Below are 22,520 nucleotides of genomic sequence, written 5' to 3' on the forward strand. Positions count from 1 at the left end.
AATGGCATGATGGAGTAAACATACTACTAAAACTGAAAACATTCATACAACTGCTCTTTAATGTTTCTTCCACGGAGAGCAGTAAGGTTTTGGAATGATTTTTATTTCAAGTGATATTCCTCTCAGTTTTGTCCATTTTACTTGATCTCCACGGTGATGTCTGTTGGGACTACACACCTGGAATACAACAGGACTGACTTTCACACATTCCCCACTCTACATTCTCTGTTCAGTCAGCCATAAATATTTTCCGTGGTGTAGTCTCTCACAAAAACCACTTATCTGGAATAAATCAGTACTGACTGATAAAGTCCTGTTCTTGGCAGTACATTCTCTTACTGAGCCTAGCAAGTGTTCAAAAGACAGTTAGGCAGACCAAACGGAATGGAGCGACTGGCTCACAGCACTGTTAAAAACACAAGTAGACATGCAAGTTCCATTTGGCTATTGACTGTGACTAAGTGACTCAGTGCAGTGGAGTGTTAAGGCAATACTGTCCACGGATATGGCTCAACTGACGGGAAAGAAAAGTTGGAGCAGCCTAACAGCCGTGTGTGTGTGTGTGTGTGTGTGTGTGTCAGCGGTGGGAGGCGTCTGCTGGCCCTGATGTTAGAGCTGTCATGAGGCTCTCATAGCTGAGGAAGGTGACCGCGTTGACCGGGAAGGCCCTGAGGCTGTTGAGAAGGAGGCCCTTGAAGAAGACACGCATGCCCTCCTCGCGCGCGCTCACGGCAATGCAATGCAGCACACCCCGGTAGACTCGGCCGCCCGCACCCACCATCTGCAGCCGGGCCTTCACCACATCCATCGGGGTCGCAAAGGCCCACGTCACCACGCCGGCTACACCACCCGCCATCAATACTGCAAATGTACCTGTAGGGAAGGAACAAGTACAAGCCATGCTATATACTGGGCAAATATATCACTGTCACCATTGTGTTGCAAAAATACACTACTATACTATTCATATAAATATAACAAAACTATGGTAATTGTAATATTTCTCAGCATGTGCCAAGATCAGGTTTTTCATTTCCTTTGACTATCTATGACTGTTTACCTGGTTGTCTGTCCTTGTCAGTCAGCATCCTGACAGTAAGCTCATAAGGCAGGAAGTAGAGTCCATAGCAAGGCACATCCCTCAGCGCCAGGGCCCACATTCCCCTGAAGAGCCCTCTGGCCCCCTCTTCCCTCAGGATCATGGAGACACAGTGCATAGGGCCTCGGTACTTATCCCCTCCCAAACCAGCCCGTCCTTTAGTCTGGCTCTGCAGGCGCACTTTCACCAGGTCTATGGGAGCCGTCACAAACACCTGCAGACAGACCAGTCTAAGATTAAAGGGTGGCTAATTCCAACCTGCTAAAAATATCTAGAGCCCTGTGCTAACAGAGCATAGTGTGACTATCTTCCTGCTTTGCCCATGTGAACCTTAAGCAAATTTATAAGAACCTAAAAGAGGAGAGACAGACTGTATGACCAAATCACACATGTTAGCTGCAACTTACAAAGACAGCATAAGCAGATGGGGATTCTTAAGACACATTTCTTGAACACATTTAGCTCTGGGCATGTATGTGAGCACTATGGGCAAGACCTTGGCCGCAAACATTGATGAGTCGGCTCAACGCTCCCAAATGTCACATGGTAGCTATAGTTCATGCACAAGAGCTTTTCTTATTGATAGACTTTGCACTTGTGTATTAGTATATAACACGCCTCATCTTTCCATCTCACCTGTGCAACACCTGAAAAGCATCCAGCTGTAAAGACAGCAGCTGCTGATGCATGGTTGCCTTGACTGCGGTCATTCCTCTGGGACTGGGTGAGGTAATCCAAGGCATTGCTATAGGAACCAAAGAGCACGGAATTGCTGATGGCAACAGACAAGACAGGGAATGCCATGCCCTTAAAAAAGCCATGGACCTGATTGTAAAGGAACAAAGCAGCATTATGAAAGACTGGACATGCCAATAATTTATTAACCTTTATGATGACTTGGTTGCAACATAACCAACCTATCTCTGAATGAAAATACAAACTAACGCAAATATTCATTCATTCAGGAAATGTTATATGGAACTTAAGTAAAATTAGCTACTGTGCAAAAAGGGTTGAGAATGCACTGCTGAACACTTACCCCTTCATGTGTGTATGTCTTTTTGACACAATCAAATATCCCTTTGTACTTGGACTGGGTCTGAATGCGTACCTAATAACATACAATGACAATTTTACTGGAGGCAGACTAAATGATACATATTCAAGGTTGTATTTGTGATTTGAATGGCTGTCCCAACCTTTACTGTGTCCATTGGATGTCCCACAGCTAATCCTAAAGCACCTGGAATGAATTAATTCCAGATGTAAGCAAAAATACTTTCAGAATTTCTGAAAACACTGTGTATTAAATGAAGAAACTGCTCTATCATTACACAGCCTGACTGTTGCTGAATCTCTTGAAAAACAGCTAAAGAAATGTATTTGGCCAATTTGACAGGAATTTTACCTGAAACCCATCCTGCAGCAAACTCTACAAGAGGCATGCTGGCATTCAGTCATCGACACAGTTCAGGATAATGATGATGTCCGCCAAAGGTCTTCAAGACGTGGCAGCTGAATATAGCCTACTGTAGAAAGAAAAAAAGTTCACTGTTTTTGCCATGTCGATCGACTTCGGCTACAACAAAGTTTTATTGTGCTTCAAAAAAACTGGTTTACAAATCCATGACAATTCACCGCTTGCATAGTTCAACGGTGAGAAGGTGATCTTTGAGCCGAGATTCTCCGAAGGTGTTATGTAAATAGGCTATGTAGTTAACCTAATTATGCTTTTTTTAGAGGTCAGCCTTGGTCAGCAGCATAAAAGTGGTAGGCTACCATAATGATATCAACGGTTTCAATTATCATTTTAATTGTTTAGTTTGGTTAAAAAGATAGCCTTTATCACACACAAATATAACGTTTATTGATCGGAATATTTGATAATGATGCAAAATGTTTCTACATGCATCTGCAATGCAAAACTACAAAAGACTGGGCGATTCCAACGTCATGTCTTCATGCATTTTCAGTGAATCGAGCGAAATGATACCATACTGATTCCAGTTGGCTAAGTTAAATGGTCCTGTATCTTTGTCCTTTGTATGCCTGCTGCGAATTAGCTAACTACCCTATAATGCAAGAATCACAGTAGGAGGATTTAGTCAAGTTAATAAAGTAAATAAAGTTGCTCACCACATTGTGAAATGGTCTACCACCGCCAGGTTAGTTTCATAAAATGTTTACAAAATGTTTAAGACTTTACAATTCTTCGAGGTACAACCAGTGCCACCCTGTGGCACATATGTGGAAATACTCGCTGATTATTCAGTTTTTTTTTCTACTTGATCAGAAAAGTAATACATTCAATAGAAGCATAGGTCGTTTAAAGTTTATTAATAGCAAATGTATACCACAAGTTCAGTGGAATGAATTATTTAAAACATGGCATGTACAATGATCAGGAAATTAATAGTATTTACAAATAATTTAGAAACGTTCTACCTTATAATTCCACACAGGCTATCAAACAATAAAGTAGGCTCTAGACCTCTCTAGACAGCATTACTAGCGAGTTGACACCCAGACTTTGAAGGGTTTGGGGGACATCACAGTCATCCCTTGGGTCTTAGGACTGGGCTCTACCCCATGTGGAGAGGAGAAGGTGAATCTCTGGAGGAGCGAGGTGAAGAACAGGAACAGCTCCATCTGGGCCAGCTGCTCTCCCAGACACATCCTCTTCCCTGAACATAACCACACACACAATGATGCCATGTCACACGCGCACACCATCCTATCAAGAGGATTTTGCATGCACCTATGGAGCCTACAGTATGCTGCTGTTTATTCAAATTATGTTTTGCCTACGAGTTAGATGGTTATGTGTTCATGTTTACGTTTGAACAAGTAGGCCTACAGTACCTACAGTAGATGCTTTTGCCAAAAGCCACTTACAAAAACAAAAAAATAAATAGAAAATCATGTTTTGAGGAGGACCAGGAGTGAAATACCTGCAGAAAAAGCAAAGAAGGCCTCTCTTTTCCAAAATAATCCCTGGCTGTCAAGGAAGTGGTTTGGATTAAACTTGTCTGGAGTCATCCATTTAGACTTGTCATGCAGCACTGAGGACAGACTGGTTATGACCACGGTCCCCTGGAAGAAGAAAGCATATCTGACCTTGTCATTGGGTCATTCATGATTCAGCGCAGTACATAAATGGCCGCCAGCTAACCATTTTTAACCCGGTAACAGGAGCAAAAAAATGGAAGTGGCAACGCTAGTTCTGGCAGGAAGACTCAATGCTACGTCACTCAATCATTACTCCTGACCAATCACCAGTCTTCGTCGGTCTTTATAATGACATCACTCCTGCACCCGCCCTGCTGCTTTCAGGTGCTGATTTTCTATATTCGTTCATTTCCATCATGCCTCCTGAGTCTTTCTGGTTGAACTGAAAGAATGTCTGTCTGACACTGCTCAGTGCATACTAGCACAAATGATGACAACATTTAGAGCCTGTGACCAGTATAGACCTCTGGGATCAGATATCCTCCCAGCGTTGTGTCTCGCCGTGCCACGCGGGGTGTACTGAACGGCAGGATACTGGCAACCCGCTGCGTCTCATGGAGAACTGCGTTGATATAGGGCATGTTGACTTTGTCTGCCAGGCTGGGTTGGCGAGACTGTCCCACCACTCTGTCGATCTCAGCTTGGACTGCCTCTGTAAAAATAAACACAAAGTTCATTTCAGAATAGCGTCACCTCGCAACACATTCCCACATGTCTTGCATAGGCTTCTAAGAATGTGTCTAAACAGAGTCGGTGTCACATGGTACTCACTCTGCACTTCTGGATACTTCATCATGAAGAGTAGAGCCCATCGTAGTGTGCTGGTCATGGTTTCAGTGCCAGCTTCAAACATGTCCAAGGTGCAGTATACCAGGTTTTCAACCTGGAAACCTGCCTCTCTGTCTTTCCTTCGCTGAGTGAAAGAGATTGATAAATTCAGTAGGGCAGCCGGTGAGGATGTCAGGTTGATCAGGGGGTGACTTGCGGACTGATCACATTATCTGTAAGGATGTCTCATGCAGGCATGTTCTCACAGACCAACATTTTCTACACGTTTCAAATAGATTTCAGAGATAGATTTAGCTTGCATCCACCTACACATGAACCATGAAATTACTTGTCTTACCTTATCTATCTCTCCTATGTAGGAGTCTATGAAGTCTCTGTGATGAAAAGGATCCCAGTCTTTCTTGTGAATCTCGATTTGTTTTCTCAGAAAGGCAGCAACCTTTGAGTAGTTGCTCAGTATTGTCTCTCGAGGTCCTGGGAATCGCTTCATGAGCCATGGACAAATATCATAAAGCTAAAAGATAAAAGGAAATATTAATTCAACATTCCTGCAGTATATAGTACTTGGTATGAAAATATTTTAACCAAAATCAGCCTTGCAACTGAAGCGGCAGTAGGGAGTTTTTGTTTGGTTGGAGGTCGATACCGAAACTTGCTGACAACAACATACCTCAAAAATCAGCAAATTGCTGCCTAGTGTTGCTTTAAAGCATTCATGTAGTGTGAACACTTCCCACACCATGTTATAACAATCATATCTTTAACAGCTTTAGACTAGCTGTGACACTACAACAGATTTGATCTTGTGTGACATGTGTGAACCCCAAAACACATCTGTTGTGAAATGAGCCAACACTAAGAGGTGGAGATTTGGTGATGTGTCACTTTAACAACCAAGGAATGTTTGCACGACAAATATTAACAGACCTGACCAAAAAAAGCACAATGGTTTCATGGTCAATATAACCTAGAAACTGGCGATATGCATGTTTTATACATCTCTTTGAAATGGTCTGGTATACATTAATTCTGTGCATACAGTACAACAGGAGAACCTACCTGAGCAAGGGGTGTGCGCACGAGTGAACCAGTTTCTGCACTAAGGTTAAGAAGTGTTTGAAAGTCGCCGGAACTGTTGTTGAAGCACTTTCCAAACACCAAAAATCCAATAACATTTGTCACAGCATTGGTGATCTTGGTATAAGGATCAAAGGCTACACCTGTAAGGAGGAACAAATATGTCTATAATCCTATACCTACATACATTCATTCATGTAAATATTGACTATTTCTGTAGGCTATGTTTTAGAAATATATTCATTGACCTATCTCCTCTTGGATGGCCTCAGTCAGAAGTGCACACTCCCGCAGAATGTTCAGTTCCAGGGCTCTTCTGCCATCACCAAAGGGATAGATATGGCTGACTGAAAAGTGCCGTTGTCTTCTCCATCTATACCCATTGCTAGCAGAAATCCCTTCAGTATGAGATGGATGAGAAAAAATTAAATTAATGCAAATAAGTAGTTATCTAACTGAAGTTATTATTATTTCATTCTAAGCAAGTCTTAGTTATTCAACATGGAAACTATTTCTTAAGAATTAATTCAGCTTCCCTAAAAAACAATCAATTTCTTTCTATGTCAAAAACATATTATCTAACAAGAGACAATTCCCTACAGACCTTATGATGGAGATTGACATGTAGTTAAGGAAGATCACTAGAGTGTAATGATATTCTGTTTACATTGTTAAACTGTTTCTCAAAAAATATAAAACACACAATATGTTCAGATATCAGTCAACTGAAACATCATTAAACAAGTTTAAAGGAACCGTATGTAAGAAATGGTTTTCAATTAATCATAAAATGGCCCTGATATGTCACTAGACATTAAGAAATCATTTGCAGTTGCAGCCCTCCACTGATGTTGATGTTGATCTATACTGCATTAACAAAGGCTTATTGTTAAACACTATTTATACTGTAACACAAATTGCAATTACTCACCGTTGCCTTTGAAGGCCTCATTAAGGAGAGGAGACACAGGGCGATCAAGGAAGTTGTCTCCTTGGGTAACCAAGACTTCATGTGCCATCTTGAATCCTGACACATAGACTATCTTGATGCCACCTCTCCTGATGCTGAAAATATGTCCATACCTTTGAGCAATCTGTAAACATCAACATATGTTTAAAGTGGTTGTAGTATATTATATGAAGAAACATAATGTTATCTGTACCAAATGGGAATGGTAAAATCTGTGTGCTCGAGACATTACCCAATAAATAATGAATGAATATGAATATCGTTACACTCCACTAATCTTCCTTAACTACATGTCAATGTATTGACAAAAGCCCTCAGAATTCAATAAAAAATTCCCCATTTATCTTAATTGAATATGAATGATAATGAATGTGAAATGTAATATCTTAACCAGACAGACAATTATTCAATTAATTGTTGAACTCTGAACAAACACGTATTGTATGATAGGAAAACGTTTTTCAGCATGTAATTTACACCATCAGTTTTTACATCATTAGCTTTTTATATAAACAAAATAAACATAAAAAAGAACAATATGATATCAGTACCTTATCTATAGTGTGATGACCAAAACCAACGAGGATATCATGCAATAAAGGAATAACCCATGGTCCAGGAGGAAAATCTGAATTTCCTTTCTTCCGTGATCTGATAAAGAGTAAAAGCAGACCAAGCATTAGCAAACAGTTCTTTAAGTCACACCAATCCAAAATAGCAGTAAAAAACATGGTGCTGTCTTTCATTCAGCACTGACTCAAGTGAACAACAGAGAAACAGACATGAGGTAGTCAAAGTCCAGTTCAGTCCAGTGTTTAACTCCTTCTTAACTGGACAGACCTCCAATTAATAGGCCCACACCCGTCAATGAAAATGTAAGTAGCTTATTACAGTAAGTATCAAAGTTATTAGTTTCTTGGGCGGACCATTTTCTGCTAAATGTGTCAGTTCTGCACTATAATGTAGCTTAATGGCGTCACTAAACAAAAGTGTCAGTGTTGGAAAGAAGGTATGGAAGGGCTTCACACTCTTGTGTAACCACCACTGAATGGCTTCCATGGCAACACTGCCCCCCCACCCCCACCCCCACACAACAACACACAATAAAAACAACTTCAAGAAAGAGTGTTTTTTTTTGTTTTTTTTAAGATATCACTTCAAAAATTCTAATCAAATTGAAGACCAATTCCCTTCGAAGAAAGCTTGTAAATTAATCTGACATTTAAAGTTGTGAAAAGGTTAATCTGAACATCTGAAGGTGTGTAGTGTAGTAGCCTAAAAGAAAACTGTCCTGTAAACCAGAAGATTTTGTTTGTCTATGGCAGTGGACAAGAAAACTTCAACCCCACCAAGATAATAGCTGCAGCTAGCCTTACCACAGCAATCAAATATAATTTTAGATACTAATCGTCTTGTCTTGAGTTAATCTATGGATACAAAATTGTTATAACCTGAATTTGACTGGAGGATACACATCAGATTGCACTTCCAAAAATGAATTTGTAGGCTACTCACTTAGTAGGCCTACCTCTCTGCCTCTTCAGTTTTTCAATGTACACCAGGGGTGCAAAACTAAAATTCTCTTTGTTCAGCTTGATCAACAAATAACCTATTCACTAGTGGAGAATCGCAAAAATCCTACAAAAAATGTGTTCAGTTAGGCCTAATATAGCTTAATGTGGTCATGGCAAACAAACACACAAACACATAAACACACACAAACACACACACACACATTTGAGACCAATAACTATGAGCATCAAAGGTGCTACGCAGATATTAAGATAACTTCTGTTATCATAATATGATGGCCAACAGGGTAAGGTCTGACATTCTGGACAGCAATGCACTAAGGAAAACTTCATTTCCCATGTTCACTTAGTTCCTGACCACATGTAGCTACCCTAGTGGAGACTCTAGAGACAGCACTTACAATTTATGTGACAATTTCTTGCACCACTGTTATCCAAAGCACGTTACAAAATATGAGAAATACAGTTACACAAATGAAAGTAATAGCCTAGGTTGGACTCCCTCGTAGAGCCCTTATACATCAACGATTGTTTACTAGATAGTGAAGGCAGTTCAAGATACAACCGAGCTTGCCTGATAATGTGACTATCGCTCTTCCTTACGGATGTCGTTGCTATGACTTGTCTGTACAGTTGTATAGTATTTGTATTCAGTTAAAAGACATTGTTAACAGAAAATGTCTGTGAAATCGAATAACAAGATTGTTCAGGAAGATTGATTTACTGTCAGGCGATATTTGGGGCGACTATACAGTCCGACTTTGGGCTGTTCAAGACCGGGCCGTCCTCTGAGCACATACCATTGGTCAACTGTATGCTCACTGGCGTCAACTTCCACTAGAATTGGTTGTAAAAGTAGTCAATCAAAACAATGAAGCGCTTGGGATATATAAAGCAAGGAAACCCTCCGTTCTGTGAGATTCTGCAGATGAGCTGAAAGTTGCCAGTGCAGTCTAGAAGAGAGGAGTTGAAAAAAAACTGATAACGCTCACTAACATACACATTACCACACAGAACTATTTAGTTGCTGATACTGTCATTTATAACGAAAAATAGTTTACTCGAGAGGAATCTCTCCTCCAAACATATGTTTTGATTTTGTAATATACGTTAGCTAGCTAGATAACAATCATCACGGCTAGCTAACTGAAGTGACGCTGGCGGTTTTAACGTTAGCTTTGCATACATTCTATCGTGATTTTGTAACCCTTCAGAGTCGACTGTTTTTCTTGTCGATGTTGAGAATAAGTCGAGTGAGTCTAAAGGTAGTGTCGCTTTAAGAGGAGGCGGAGAAAGCGCCGCTGATGTGTTGAGAGTGCTGAGTATTCTAGCTACAACATTGACCGTATGTGTGCTTTTTTCCTTCAATGGAACTCTGTCTCGATGTTTCATGATTTATTCATGACTGAGAGGAACGTGACGTGCAGAGGCGGGTAATTTATATACACATTGTAGACTGACCTGGAGGCGGGTTCACGCATAGAGAAGGTGGGTATCCACTACTGTTCACACTTGTAATGTAGCCACATAGCTACAACGTTACCATAACGTCTTCAGAGCCAACACCACCTGTTTTCATTTTCACTGCTGCATGAGAAGAGTTGGTTACTTGTCGGGACTTACTTACTTGCATTGATGCTATTACACTCGTGTTCCTGTTTTTATGGTTCTTCCGTGCATTGTTAGATTGCAATACTAGCATAATTGTTTTTACTGATAACATGAGAGGTGTATCCACTCGGAATCTACTTCATGTTGATGATTGTGTGAATTTGTGTTTTATGTTTTAGGTCAATGTCATACCATATGTCAGCTGTGTTGCAAGGAAGATGATAGAGATGTCTGTTGACAAAGAGACTGTTTTGCCACCACAGGGGAGATCAGTTGGCTCCCATCAGCAATCCATGAGTAGCTTTAATAATAATAATTCGTCAGGGGAGACTCCTGCCAAACACATTAGCAAGGATGGCAGTGCTACAGAAGTTGAGATGGGCAGCACAGCAAACACAGTGGAGGTTAAAACCTCGAGCACCAAGGATCTGGAACAAAGTGACGTTCAGGCCCAGGAGTCTAACAGCGGCCTGCAGCACAACGCACAACAGCCTAAGGTCAACAAGCGGCGCAGCACTATGAGCACTGGGTTCAAGCACCCCATTTTTGGAAAGAAGCGTCGACGTGCCAATTCAGAGAGCAATCCCGTCCTTCCCACCAACTTCCAGTTGGGTGGCAACATCTTTGACCCGCTCAACCTCAATAGCCTGCTGGACGAGGAAGTGAACCGAGCACTGAACGCGGAGACGCCTAAATCCTCCCCCTTGCCGCTAAAGAGCCGTGATCCTGTAGAGATTCTTATCCCCAGGGACATCACAGACCCCCTGAATCTTAACTGCGGGGCCAAAAGAAACACGGGTGACCTGATCTCACCCCTGAAGAGCAGCGGGCGGAGACGACACCGCAACCGCCACCACGGAGGTGCCGGAGGAGGGCCGGCCGGTTTGGGCGTCGCACAGCTGGATTTTTCGGACGCCGAAAGGTCAGTAGAGGGGGCGCCCGCTACCGCAGAGGGCGTGCCCTCGTCCTCTTTATCGCACCCTCTGCCTGGGGTCTCAGCGGGCAGCACTCTCCCCGAGGGCGCCGCCTTGCTGAACACCTCGCCGTCCACAGACTGCAACCCCTCCACGGTCAACAACCCCGGTGAGGACCTGAGGACCTCCAGGGGGCCCATTGTGAAGCCCCAGCCTGCGCAGGGACTCGGTGCCGGTCATGCTGCGCCAGCTGATGGCTCGGACGTCGCATTGGCACCCACCGCGGCAGGCCCGGCTCTTCCACATTTGCCCGGTCGCCAGCGTAAGCGCCGGCGTGTATCCAGCAGGTCTGATAACTCTCGGGCATCGTCGACAACCCCAGCCAAACAGGCCAGACCGGAGAAAGGCAGGCGAGCGCCTGGCCCGGGGAAGCACGGCCAGCCTTTCCAAACCCCGGTGGTGACCTCAGGATCAAGGACAATCAGTCGGCAGATGCCCCACAATCACCGTGGCACCAACCAGCAACCGAAGAAGAAGTTCCAGTACGGTAACTACACCAAATACTATGGCTACCGCAACCCAGGGGTGAGCGACGACCCACGGATGGACTTCCTAAGGCCCGAGTGGTTCCAAGGCAGAGTCGTGCTGGACCTCGGATGCAACACTGGCCACCTAACCATGTTCATCGCCAAGCAGTGTCTACCTAGCCGGATTGTAGGACTGGACATTGATGGTGGGTTGATCCACGCGGCCAGGCAGAACATCCGATATTACCTCTCAGAGATCCAGGCCCGCGAGGCCCGGCGGAACGGCACCGAGGACCAACCGCAGAGTCGCGGAATGGATGACCTGAAGGATGGCATGCTCGAAGAGCAGAGAGAGCAAAGAAAGGATTCTGTCGAGGAGGGCCGACGAGGGAGGCCAGGGGCGGATAGGGGTTTGAAGTCAAACCGAGAGGAATGTGGCGGGAACTGTTTTGAACAGAGAGAGGTGGAGAGGAGTAACGAGCAAACGAGTGATAAAAAGGAGGGGGGCGATGGTGGAGGAGCAGGACCCCCAAAAGGGAGTCACACCTTCCCTGTGTCTCTTCGCATCTCCCGAGGCCCCATTGCTGCTCCGCCTCTCCCAAAATCACCCAGCCAACAGCAGGGAAGCTTCCCTGCTAACGTCTCCTTTGTCACAGTAAGACATGGTGCCTTTTTTTTGTGTCCCACTGCACACGCTATGCTGTTTTGACAACCACACTGCTAATTTCCTAATACAGGCTATTTAATAAGCCATTTAATTTTGTATTGTACACATACTGAGACGAGGGATTAAAATCCCTCAGTATTTGTAAACGGATATGGAAATGGTTTTCATTGTACATTAACTTGTTTGAAATGTTTTTGGTTGGGCCCCAACATCTCTTTTCCTCTCTCCACAGGGCAACTATGTGGTCGAGAACGACCAGTTTCTGCTCACTCAGAGGGAGGAGTATGACGTGATCCTCTGTCTCAGTGTCACTAAGTGGGTCCACCTGAACTGGGGCGACGCAGGCCTGAAGAGACTCTTTCACAGGGTCTACAGACACCTGCGGCCCGGGGGCATCTTCATACTGGAGCCGCAGCCCTGGAGCTCTTATGGCAGGAGGAAGAGACTAACGGTGAGGAAGTCAAGTCAGACTAACTGATCAGACAGCCAATCATCATTTTTGACTGTTAGAAACGATTGTACATTGTCATCTCAGTCAACAGTGCTGCGATGAGTAAGAGTAGCGATTTACTGCAGGTATTTGTTGAGGTTGAAAAACTGTGTCCTGAATGTTGTTTGTTATGAAGTGCATGCATTTTTCATAAATTGAGGAATAGATTATTTACCAAAAAACACGTGCAAAATATATGAAAAAGAGGATGTTCTTTCCTGTGGTAGCTTGGAGGAGATGCAATAAGTCAGTGTAGTCCAAAAAAGGATCAATATGTCCGTGTATTCCAAACTGGAACAGGCTGTAGTTTCTGTGCAAGCTATGTCTGGTGGCAACATGGGCCCTCTTCGGTGTCTAGTGGGTAGTCTTTCAAAGCACCGCAGAGCCCTTCATTCCTGGATTGCTCAGGACCAAGCTGCTATCCACAGAGAATTTATGCTTTTTGAAGTCAGGATTGCATAATTTTGTCTTTTTAGTCTGTGTTGCATTTGCTGATTAAGGATACAAAATCTGCACAGTGTTCTTTTTTTGTAACTTTCCACAGCACTTACACAGCCTACTTTTCCACCTTGTCTTCCAGGACACCATCTATAAGAATTATGTAAACATACGCTTAAAGCCAGATGACTTCTCCACGTACTTGACCTCAGAGGTGGGCTTCAACAGCTATGAGCTCATCGGAATACCGATGAACCTGTCACGAGGTAACCTATTCCAATGACTCCCAGAGTTCTTGATAATTGTATTTGTTATTTTACAGTGTGGTGGGGTATTTCACAGAACAGAGCGACCATTATCTAAATGACAGTGCTGAATGCTGAAATTGTTTAGCCTACACTCATATTTTATCATCAAGTGCAACAGGGTGTGTCTCTGTGTGGGTGTGTCTGGGTGTGTCGCGGTGTGTCGTCAAACTTACTGAGGTAATTTCCTGCTTTAAGAAACAAATGGGTCCTCATACTGTACAATGCAATTTCCTTAAACAGCTGAAACACCACATCAAATATTTAAATCAATTCTGTAGATGCAAGCTAAATCCTTGTTAGATGCAAATATGTATAACAAAAAACAAATGAATATAATAAATGTCTAATAACCCTCAATTATTCAAATGTCTCACTAATGCCTGCATCCAACCAACATTGCAGTGTACAATTGTAAATTCTTGAATCTTGAAGTGACGATTCTAGAAAAATGTTGATGGGCTGGCCGGGTTGGGGCACAGACTCAGAGGGGTAGCACATGAACATAATGTGAAAAGTAAAACAATACATGTGAAATCCTTAGATTCAACGCTGAATTATTAATATCCAAACTCTTAATGTTAGACAAATTGAAAATAAACAATTTGACATATCAGTATGCAAATAACTTTATGTTGAACATCTGAAGCAAATAACTTTATAGATGCAATGCAAAAAAAAGAAAGCTTTTTTCAAGTAGAGCAGTAGCCAATTAGAATGAAAATCTTCACCATATATAGGCTAGATGTTCATGGATAGAACAACTTCATTACAATGCTACAATGCTAGTGACCCAGGACATGCATAGCATTGCAATACATACCCATAAATATAGCCTTAATAATTTGGCCAACATCAAATCAATGTAAAACGCTTGTTTTGGCTAAGAAAACAATACTACTTGAAGACGTTTCATGCTGACAAGACCAACTATCACATCTCTGGTGGGGTGGCACTTGGTATGGCCAACTGGATTCTGAGGGTGGTGCTCTACAGAGGTAAAGGTACATTAGAAAACAAGATGATGTACATTTGATGTAGAAGATGAAGATGACTACCTGTTCAGACCAGGGGTGGACAGTAACTAAGTACATTTACCTGATTACTGTATGAATGAATAATGATTTAAATTATATTATTGCATCAATTTGAACAGTTGCAAAGTTATGAAAAAAAGGTCAAATGTTTTTGTTGGATGTAAGGAACTAATGTATGTCCTATGACTGACCAAAGGATGTATACCTTATAAATGACCAAATAAACATTATATTACAATACATTAAAAAAGGACAAATACTTGTACTTCTGAATACTAAAGTATTTTTCTAAGCAATAAGTCTCTCTTAAAACTTAAGTAAAGGAATTGTGTACTTCTCCACCTCTGGTTCAGACTGCAATGAAGTTATCTTCTATCCTGTAAAACTGGGCAGGCAGAAGACTCAATTTTACTCCCATGCAGTCAAATATTTCACTTAATTGTTTGGCAAAGTTTGACTTGCCAGTGGCCACTGCCCTTTTAGTGTCAGTTTGTGGTAATTAGATACGAGCATTCTGTCATCTGTTTCATCCATCTTATAAATATCTTTTCACCTTTCCTAGGTTTTCAGAGGCCGATCTACCTATTTCACAAAGGACCGTCAAGGAAGTGACCGCTTTCGGTAAAAATCAAGAACCCTGGAGAAGACATTGGATTTGTTTGGGCTACATCATGTCTTCACAGGTTTTGGGACATCAGATTGGTTGACAACAGATTTGTAAAAAAATTGGAAACGGGGACCAAAAGACGAAGTCAAGCAAATCTTTGTAATTGGACATCTTTTCAACATTACATTATTGCACTGAAAGGAAATGGCTAACTCAGCTCTGTGAAGATATACAGGAGGGACAACTTTTGAAATGTGTGGGAGCTTTTGAAAAGACTCTAAAGGAAGGATGAGAGACAAACAGGTCTCTTCCTTTTGTGTCATACTTTGTGTTATAATCAGTTTGTTTTGAACTTGTTTGTCACTTTTTTGTAACAGACCTGAAGACCAGTGACAAGCACAGACTCAAAATTATTAATCCTTTCCCCCTCAAGTTATCAAATATTTGTAATCCTACCGATACTTTTTTTGACATGTTCAATTTTATTTTGTTCATTTTTGTTTGTTTTTCTGATCAACATGCTTCACTTTTTATATTTTTTTTGCTGATGGTGAAAGTCATTTGTGTGGTTCTTTGTGTTTAGTTGATTTTGAGAAAGTTAATTGCTGTCTAAAGTGATAATGAGAAGTTTGCCACCATTTTTAAATTTAAAATGGCGTTTATTTATGGCTGGTACCATGGGTGGATGCAGGGACACTTTATTTTCCCCCCATCATCCTAAAAACGCTTAAGTACTTAACATACCAGGACAAAGTGCTTGTTTTGTTTTTATAAGTTAACAGATGTACACTTTAAAGCAAATTTTAAAGCAACCTGGTCGACCAAATAATTAGATCATTTTAGTAAACTCTTTTTGCGGTTGAGATTTTGAGACATGCATTCTACAGTACTTCACAATAACTTTCGTAAGGTCGTCAAAGTGCATCAACTATAGCACAATCCACCAAGCCAACATATCTATAACTTATCCATCATAAAAGCTGAGCTATATATTATCACCTGGCTCAAGTGCAATATGCTCATTTGGCCATGAACATGACCGGATAAAGTATTATATTAAAGCAGCTATCCAATTGCATGTTTTTGTATTTAAAAAAAAATATGGATAATAGTTGAATAGCTAAATGCCCAGTTCATTTATATTTTCTTATTCCAAATATTTGATGATTCTAATTGGCAATTTCCAGATGTATTTAAAATACTCAATGTTGATCAAATGTAAACCTTAAATTGAACAGGTGCACCAGTTCCAAGCCTTGGTGTGTTAGCGGCTAGCAGTGGAGACATTTGACCCTTTCTCAGTAGCACACTATTGCTTTGTTTAATTAGCAAATAAAGCAGACTCTTTGTGCTCTGACACTCCCACCCCCCAAATCACCGACTGCCGCTTTGGTTTCAAGACGGCCTTGGCATGCAGGTCCACTCCCTGACAGTTGATGACATGGAGAGTTGTGTTTTTGTTGTTCAGGAAGAAAACTGATTTGATATTTAGACGAAGGTTGGAAGCTTGATGGACATTTTGAATGTTAAATATGAAACAAGAGCACTGAGTTGGGTGTTCAGTTTTCCAGAGATGTTCATGTGAGCCTCCAGGAAGATCTTTGACAGTTATCGTTTGTTCTTCCACCGTTCAATTTGCACTGACTTGGGATAAACACACACAGACGGCTCACATGTCTTTGGTGTGTGTGTGAGACTGCCCTTGAATCAGCTGGTCACATTTTTATAGACTATTTTTAACATGAAATTTTGGTCTGTCGGAAATTTAATGTGAGAAATAAGACCTTTTGTCTTTCAAATTAGGTCAATGTCTGACCTGATGCACTCTATCTGTTGAAGAGGCGATAAAAAAAATGATTTTGAAAATAAAAATAATCTCAATTGGAGACTTGTATTTTTTTTTTTTTTACATGCTCAGTTATGAAGTAATTTGTCATACCATTCAATTCTGAAGTTAGTGTTAGCTATAGCTTCATTTCATGAAGGTCATTATGTAACATTAACATTGAATTTATTATTTTGTTTTTTGACATGAGAACCAAACATGTTATGACACATTACATTGAATATAGGTGACAAGGGAAGTGGGTGACAGGAGAAAGTATAAACCTAAAGTTTCAATCACTAGTTGTAGTCTTCACTGTTGACTATTTAATGAACACTTTGTATGTCAGTATGCCTCATAAGCGAGGAGAGCAGCCACTCCTTGAGGAGAGTGCTGGTTTGTGGGCTGATCTTACATCTGGTAATTAAGGGCTGCTGTGGCAGATGGCAGCAATTTTAAAGCCAATCAATGTCTTTAATTAATTGTGAAGCTTGGTGCATTGAAGCATACCCCAGCCTCCCAGTAAAAGCTACTCCTGCTCTTTGGTCTACCACCGTGTGTGTTGGCCTTGCCCCTATGAACATGTGGGCATGCAGTGTATTTCCCTTTGGCTTTTTCCCCATGGCATTTTGAGGAATGCAAGGCTGGGTGGAAGTGCTACATATTGCCTGCAGGGGGCGTAATCAGCATTTGGAGTACAGTCATTTTCTGTCTGGTGTTTTAAACAAAATTCCAAGTGTTTCTCCTTCCTAAGACAGGTATGTTATTTTGAAGTTAGATTCAGTGGATGTGTATTTGTGGTGTTAGTAGGGCATCCAATTTAACACACTCTTTTTGCAGGTCCACTTTCAAGATCTCTGAATTAGGTCACTGCCACAGTTGATAAATCACCTTTTGTTTCTACCCTAAACACTTCAAGTAAGTATATGAATTATCTGTGCTATATGGTGTTTATACCTTGCTCAATTAGTTGAACCACAGGAATATGTTCCAATGATAATTATTGTGTATTTATTATTAAGTGGTCATTGCTTTTTTTCATTTTATTTATAACTCTTGTTGTGTTTATGTCAGGTGTTCATTAGAAAGGAAATATGCACAAGATAAGATTACATGTCATGGGAATATGTGTAAAATGGCATCATGGCGTAGGTGGTGCTGTGCACCTACAGTACTTTTTATTTGGCATGTGCATTGCATCAGAGAATTCTTTCTGGGGTTTAGTAACAGAATGTGCCCACAAGAGGGTGCTGCAGGTCCACCAGCAGACTGCCCCTCTACCCTCAGCAGTATCCTCATGAAAGCAGGAACATGTTAGCTGAACTTAGTCAACTAATACAACCTCCATAACATATTTGTGTGCATTATCTGAAGCCAAAGCCACTATATATTTTTTGTTTAATTAGAGAATTACACTTGGATTCCCTTGTGTCAATCCGATTTCAGGATCTGATATGTTGATAATGCCCCTGGCCTCTGGGTAAGAAACCTGATGAGTGCCAGAGGTCCAGTAAGAGAACCCCTCTTATTGATCGGAGATGCTGCAAATGGGGAGGCAGTGAATTTGTTGACTTGAGAGTACCGAATATTGATCCTGAGAACCGTAGATGGTTTTAGATCTTTTTATACAGCTGTTTTAGCTGCCGTTAAGCTGAAACATGGGACTATCTTGGCCATCTGTTTTCACTTCTCATTGGGGGCCTAGCAGTGAAGCTGCGAAGAGTTACTAGCTTTTCCTATTATTATTGGAGTCTATGACAGCCCATAGAACGCCTGGCTAAAAAGTTCCGGGACACTCCACTGACCACTCACGCTAATTTACGGATCTCTAAACCCAGCCGTCTAGCGCCACCAACGGGTCAAAATTTGGCCGAAAATTGAACCATCTAAGGTCTAAAGTTATGAAATTCGGCGCACTGATTCAGTCCGTCCTATGATCACTCTCACCAATTTACAGAATTCTATGCCCAACAACATTCTAGCGCCACCAATGGGTCGAAACTGGATTGCATTCACGCATGTGACCATTGAACAGTGCATTCGATTTTCACAAATCAAGCACTGTTGGAATCCCTGGACCGACCTGAGTTCAATGACTCCTATTATGTCACTTTCCGCCATATTGGACCTCCGCGATATTGGATTTAGTCCAAACTCTAGGAAAAGTTTCAGCGGTCACAAATTTTATCCGATTTTCACGGAACTTGGCAGAGAGGTTCTTCTGACCGAGCCGCACAGATGATACTTGTCAGATTTTTCAATTTCAACTTTGTTTGCCCGTGACAACCAATCAAATATGGCGACGAAGCCGCCAAACAGGAAGTGGACTAACATCTTGGTGACGCTTTGAGTTAACATAACAAAACTCAATACCATTAGTCAGGTCACTGTCACAATCACTCACAACAATTTTTATGTATATACATTGAACGCTCTAGCGCCACCACCAGTCCAATGTCGGACATGCATTATTCATGCGCATGATCCTTGACTTTTGTCTGATTTTCACAATTGAGGTAGTGTCTGAATCCTTGGACCATACTGAGTTCATCGACCCCTATCCTGTCACTTTCCGCCATATTGGATTTAGTCCAAACTCTAGGAAAAGTTTCAGCGGTTACAAATTTCATCCGATTTCCACAGAACTTGGCGGAGATGATCTTCAGACCGAGCCGCACAAACAATACTTGTCAGATTTTTTAATTTCAAGTTTATTTGCCCGTGACAGCCAATCACACATGTCGACGATACCACCTAACAAAAGTGGGCTAACATCTCGGCTACACTTTAATGTATGAAGTCTAAGCTTGGTACAGGGACTTGGTATCTGATTGTGAGGACACACTAGGAAATTGGCATCATTTGGCCTCTATAGGGGGCGCTGCAATACAGGAAGTGAGTTCATATCTCAGCAATGCTTTGATGTACAAAATTCAAACTTGGTATAAGGACTTGGTACATTATTGTGAGGATGCACTAGAAAATTGGCATCATTTGGCCTCTATAGGGGGCGCTGCAATACAGGAAGTGAGCTCATATCTCATCAACGCTTTGATGTACAAAGTCCAAACTTGGTACAGGGACTTGGGACCTGATTGTGATGACGCACTATGAAATTGGCATCATTTGGCCTCTATAGGGGGCGCTGCAATACAGGAAGTGAGCTCAGTAATGCTTTGATGTACTAAAGCCAAACTTAATACAGGGACAAAGTAGCTGATTGTGAGGACATGCAAGGAAAGTCGTCTCATTTGGCCTTTAGGGTTGCTGTAATAAGGAAAGTGAGCTCACATCTCAGAACCTCTTTGGTGTATGAAGTCCAAACTTGGTAGAGGGACATTGTAGCTGATTGTGAGAACGCACAAGGACATTGGTGTAATTTGGCCTCTAGGGGCACTGTAACAAAGTAAATTAGCTTATTTCTCAGCCATTCTTTATTGAATTGCCATCAAACTTGCTGTGAGTGCTTGCTCATGCCATGGCAACGCCATTCCTGCTATAGCGCACTGCTAGGCCCCCACATTGCTGCTTGCAGCTATATTTGGATTTAAAATAGTTGATCTCTTTGAGTTTGTGCTAAATATTTAGTAAGTGAGAAGCACTGTGTACATTTTCACAGCCATATATCAAACCAGGACACTTGACCAGTCACTCAGGTCAACCATGCTGATTAGGATTTTACCATTGACCGACTAGGCCTCCCCCCATAACTAGCTTATTGCTTTTCTGGGCTACAGTGTTTTTTGTTTTGTGTGTGTATGTATGTATGTGTGCGTGCGTGTGTGTGTGTCTGCATGTGTGAGCCTGTGTGTATGTGCTGTGTTTACAGGCCTGAGTGTACACTTGTCTGTCTGTCTGTCTGTCTGTCTGTCTGTCTGTCACCCTGTTAATAATTCATGTTCCTTCCTTTGCGTTGTGTTCACACTTCACCCCAGCCATGCCTCTGTGTGTCTCTCACTCCTGCTGTAATTTAGTGACCATGAATATTTCATCTGGACTTCGCCTTGTTTGCTGAGGAGGCCAATTCGGAGTGAAATCTGAAAGAAGAAGAAAAAGGGGGAAAAAGAAAAGGGGGAGAGAGAGAGAGAGCGAGTTGAGACACTCTTGAGGCACTCTCTGTACACTGTTGCCTTGAGCAAACCTCGCCTGGCAGCCCAGGCCGGCGGCGCACCATCCCTCTCCACGGCTCCAGCCGCCACACAGCATACAGTATCCTACCACACTAGAGCTTGTTACGTAACATGCGAGTGAGCGAGGCGTCAAGTGCTAAACAGGTCAGCCCAATTAAGGGCATCTACTGCCAGAGAAAGTCGTCCACTGCTAACCAGGCATCCAGGCGTCCCCTTAGTCATGGGCATTCGTAAAAAGGCGCTGGCATCAGCAGCGTTGGTTTAGCAGCAGAGCAGGTAGCCATGCGTACAGCCAGCGGGATGTCTCCGCCACAGCATGTGCCACTTACAGTATGATGTGGATGTAGGAGATTATTTTTTAAAAAGCTGACTGGCATAAATGGGAGGTTTCTTCAGCCCAGGTCGCTGAGACATTTCTTCTCTGCAGTTTCATCGTTTTTTCGTTGTATCCATGAAATATCTTCAAAATCCTCATCGGTTCCCACATTTACTGCATTCTTTCACTTGGATGCGAAATGCAGAAAATCCACAAACGGGTTTTCATTATATCTGCTTGGCTAACCATGATGTTTCATAGTTCCATGAGAATTGAGTGCCAGACAGTTCCACAGAAATGAAGAGATGACTATTCTTTTGATCTGAGTTTTCCCAGGTGCTGCTAAGGGCTGGATGCCACTGCAGGCTGATGTGATGGGAACAAAGTACTTGCCAGGCCCCTAATGTGAACGTAATTAAGTGTGTACTTAATTTGGTGTATCACACAGAGAATGGCTATAAAGAGAGAGAGGGACTGACTGTGTGTGCATGCATGCATCACACAGGGAGTGACTATAGTGGGAAAGGGACTGATTGTGCGTGTGTGTGTGTGCGTGCATGTGTGTGGGTGTGTTGTTCGAGCTGCAGGTTGGATCTGGGCCCTCCTCCCCCTCACCCTGGGGGAATAGGAATGTGTTCATCATTGAGAATTGCTTTATTGCTGCACCATTGCTCCGTGGTCGGGTGTAGCGGGCATGACGACCAGGGGAGGGAGGAAGAGGAGGGGGAGGAAGTGGAGGAGGAAGAGGAGGAGGAGGAGGAGGGTGGGTGGTGAGCGTGGCTCTGTGCAATTACAGAAGCGATGATGCAGAGACTTTGAAGCTCACCGCCCCCATCAATCTGGCCCGAGTGGTATAGTCCTTCATCTTAAAGGCAAAGCCTGTGCTGCTGTCCATGCCCATATGGTTCGGGTGATTGTGTTTTTACAGCTAAATAACTGTTTGTGCTAAAGCAGTCATGGCTTATGCAGACTTCACGCCATGACTGCTGATAACCTCCCACTCATCCCCCTTAGCCTCCTCCTCTCCTCTCCTTATCCTCTGCTTTTTTTCCTCTCCTCTCCTCCTCGCTCAATGGCATCCCTCTGTTTCTCTGACTCCCCAGCGTATTCACTCACTCCTCTCAGTGGCAATAGGCTGAGACTGAGTGACTTGTTTACTGTTCCGGAGAGCAGAGCG

The 22,520-nt window shown here is 42.4% G+C and overlaps 4 protein-coding genes and 1 long non-coding RNA gene across 6 annotated transcripts in view; 2 read left to right on the plus strand and 3 right to left on the minus strand.

Annotated features, from left to right (window-relative positions):
* The window catches only part of ganaba (glucosidase II alpha subunit a), a 25,433-nt gene extending 16,753 nt beyond the window's left edge, over positions 1 to 8,680 (plus strand). Inside the window, exon 26 of the transcript XR_006032100.1 lies at positions 8,658 to 8,680. The gene's annotated coding sequence lies outside the window, so the exon portion shown is untranslated. The remainder of the gene's footprint in view (positions 1 to 8,657) is intronic.
* LOC121710130 overlaps positions 1 to 22,520 on the minus strand; it is a 26,940-nt gene that overhangs the window by 1,183 nt on the left and 3,237 nt on the right. The window contains exon 2 of the long non-coding RNA XR_006032102.1: positions 171 to 177. This is a non-coding gene — a long non-coding RNA (uncharacterized LOC121710130). The remainder of the gene's footprint in view (positions 1 to 170; positions 178 to 22,520) is intronic.
* LOC121710128 (solute carrier family 25 member 45) lies at positions 171 to 3,332 on the minus strand. 2 transcript variants are annotated; one of them, XM_042094085.1, is made up of 7 exons: positions 3,236 to 3,332; positions 2,508 to 2,628; positions 2,299 to 2,342; positions 2,139 to 2,210; positions 1,736 to 1,924; positions 1,061 to 1,313; positions 175 to 873 (listed from the first exon to the last, which is right to left on the minus strand). In XM_042094085.1, exons 2-7 carry the CDS (start codon positions 2,542 to 2,544, stop codon positions 578 to 580), a joined length of 891 nt encoding a protein of 296 aa, XP_041950019.1. In that variant the 5' UTR covers positions 2,545 to 2,628; positions 3,236 to 3,332; the 3' UTR covers positions 175 to 577. The 2 variants fall into 2 exon arrangements, with proteins under 2 accessions (XP_041950020.1, XP_041950019.1); XM_042094086.1 differs by lacking the exons at positions 2,299 to 2,342; positions 2,508 to 2,628; positions 3,236 to 3,332 and having other exon boundaries at positions 171 to 873; positions 1,736 to 1,844.
* On the minus strand, positions 3,599 to 7,694 carry LOC121710127 (cytochrome P450 2J2-like). The gene is made up of 9 exons (XM_042094084.1): positions 7,496 to 7,694; positions 6,906 to 7,068; positions 6,223 to 6,372; positions 5,957 to 6,117; positions 5,235 to 5,411; positions 4,880 to 5,021; positions 4,573 to 4,760; positions 4,051 to 4,192; positions 3,599 to 3,783 (listed from the first exon to the last, which is right to left on the minus strand). The coding sequence occupies exons 1-9, from the start codon at positions 7,688 to 7,690 to the stop codon at positions 3,608 to 3,610; spliced, it is 1,494 nt and encodes a 497-aa protein (XP_041950018.1). The 5' UTR covers positions 7,691 to 7,694; the 3' UTR covers positions 3,599 to 3,607.
* mepcea (methylphosphate capping enzyme a) lies at positions 9,374 to 16,958 on the plus strand. Its single transcript, XM_042094082.1, has 5 exons — positions 9,374 to 9,964; positions 10,267 to 12,183; positions 12,428 to 12,646; positions 13,266 to 13,389; positions 15,028 to 16,958. Exons 2-5 carry the CDS (start codon positions 10,306 to 10,308, stop codon positions 15,075 to 15,077), a joined length of 2,271 nt encoding a protein of 756 aa, XP_041950016.1. The 5' UTR covers positions 9,374 to 9,964; positions 10,267 to 10,305; the 3' UTR covers positions 15,078 to 16,958.

The sequence above is a fragment of the Alosa sapidissima genome, chromosome 5, assembly GCF_018492685.1.
Source record: "Alosa sapidissima isolate fAloSap1 chromosome 5, fAloSap1.pri, whole genome shotgun sequence".
Taxonomy (NCBI): Eukaryota; Metazoa; Chordata; class Actinopteri; order Clupeiformes; family Clupeidae; genus Alosa; species Alosa sapidissima.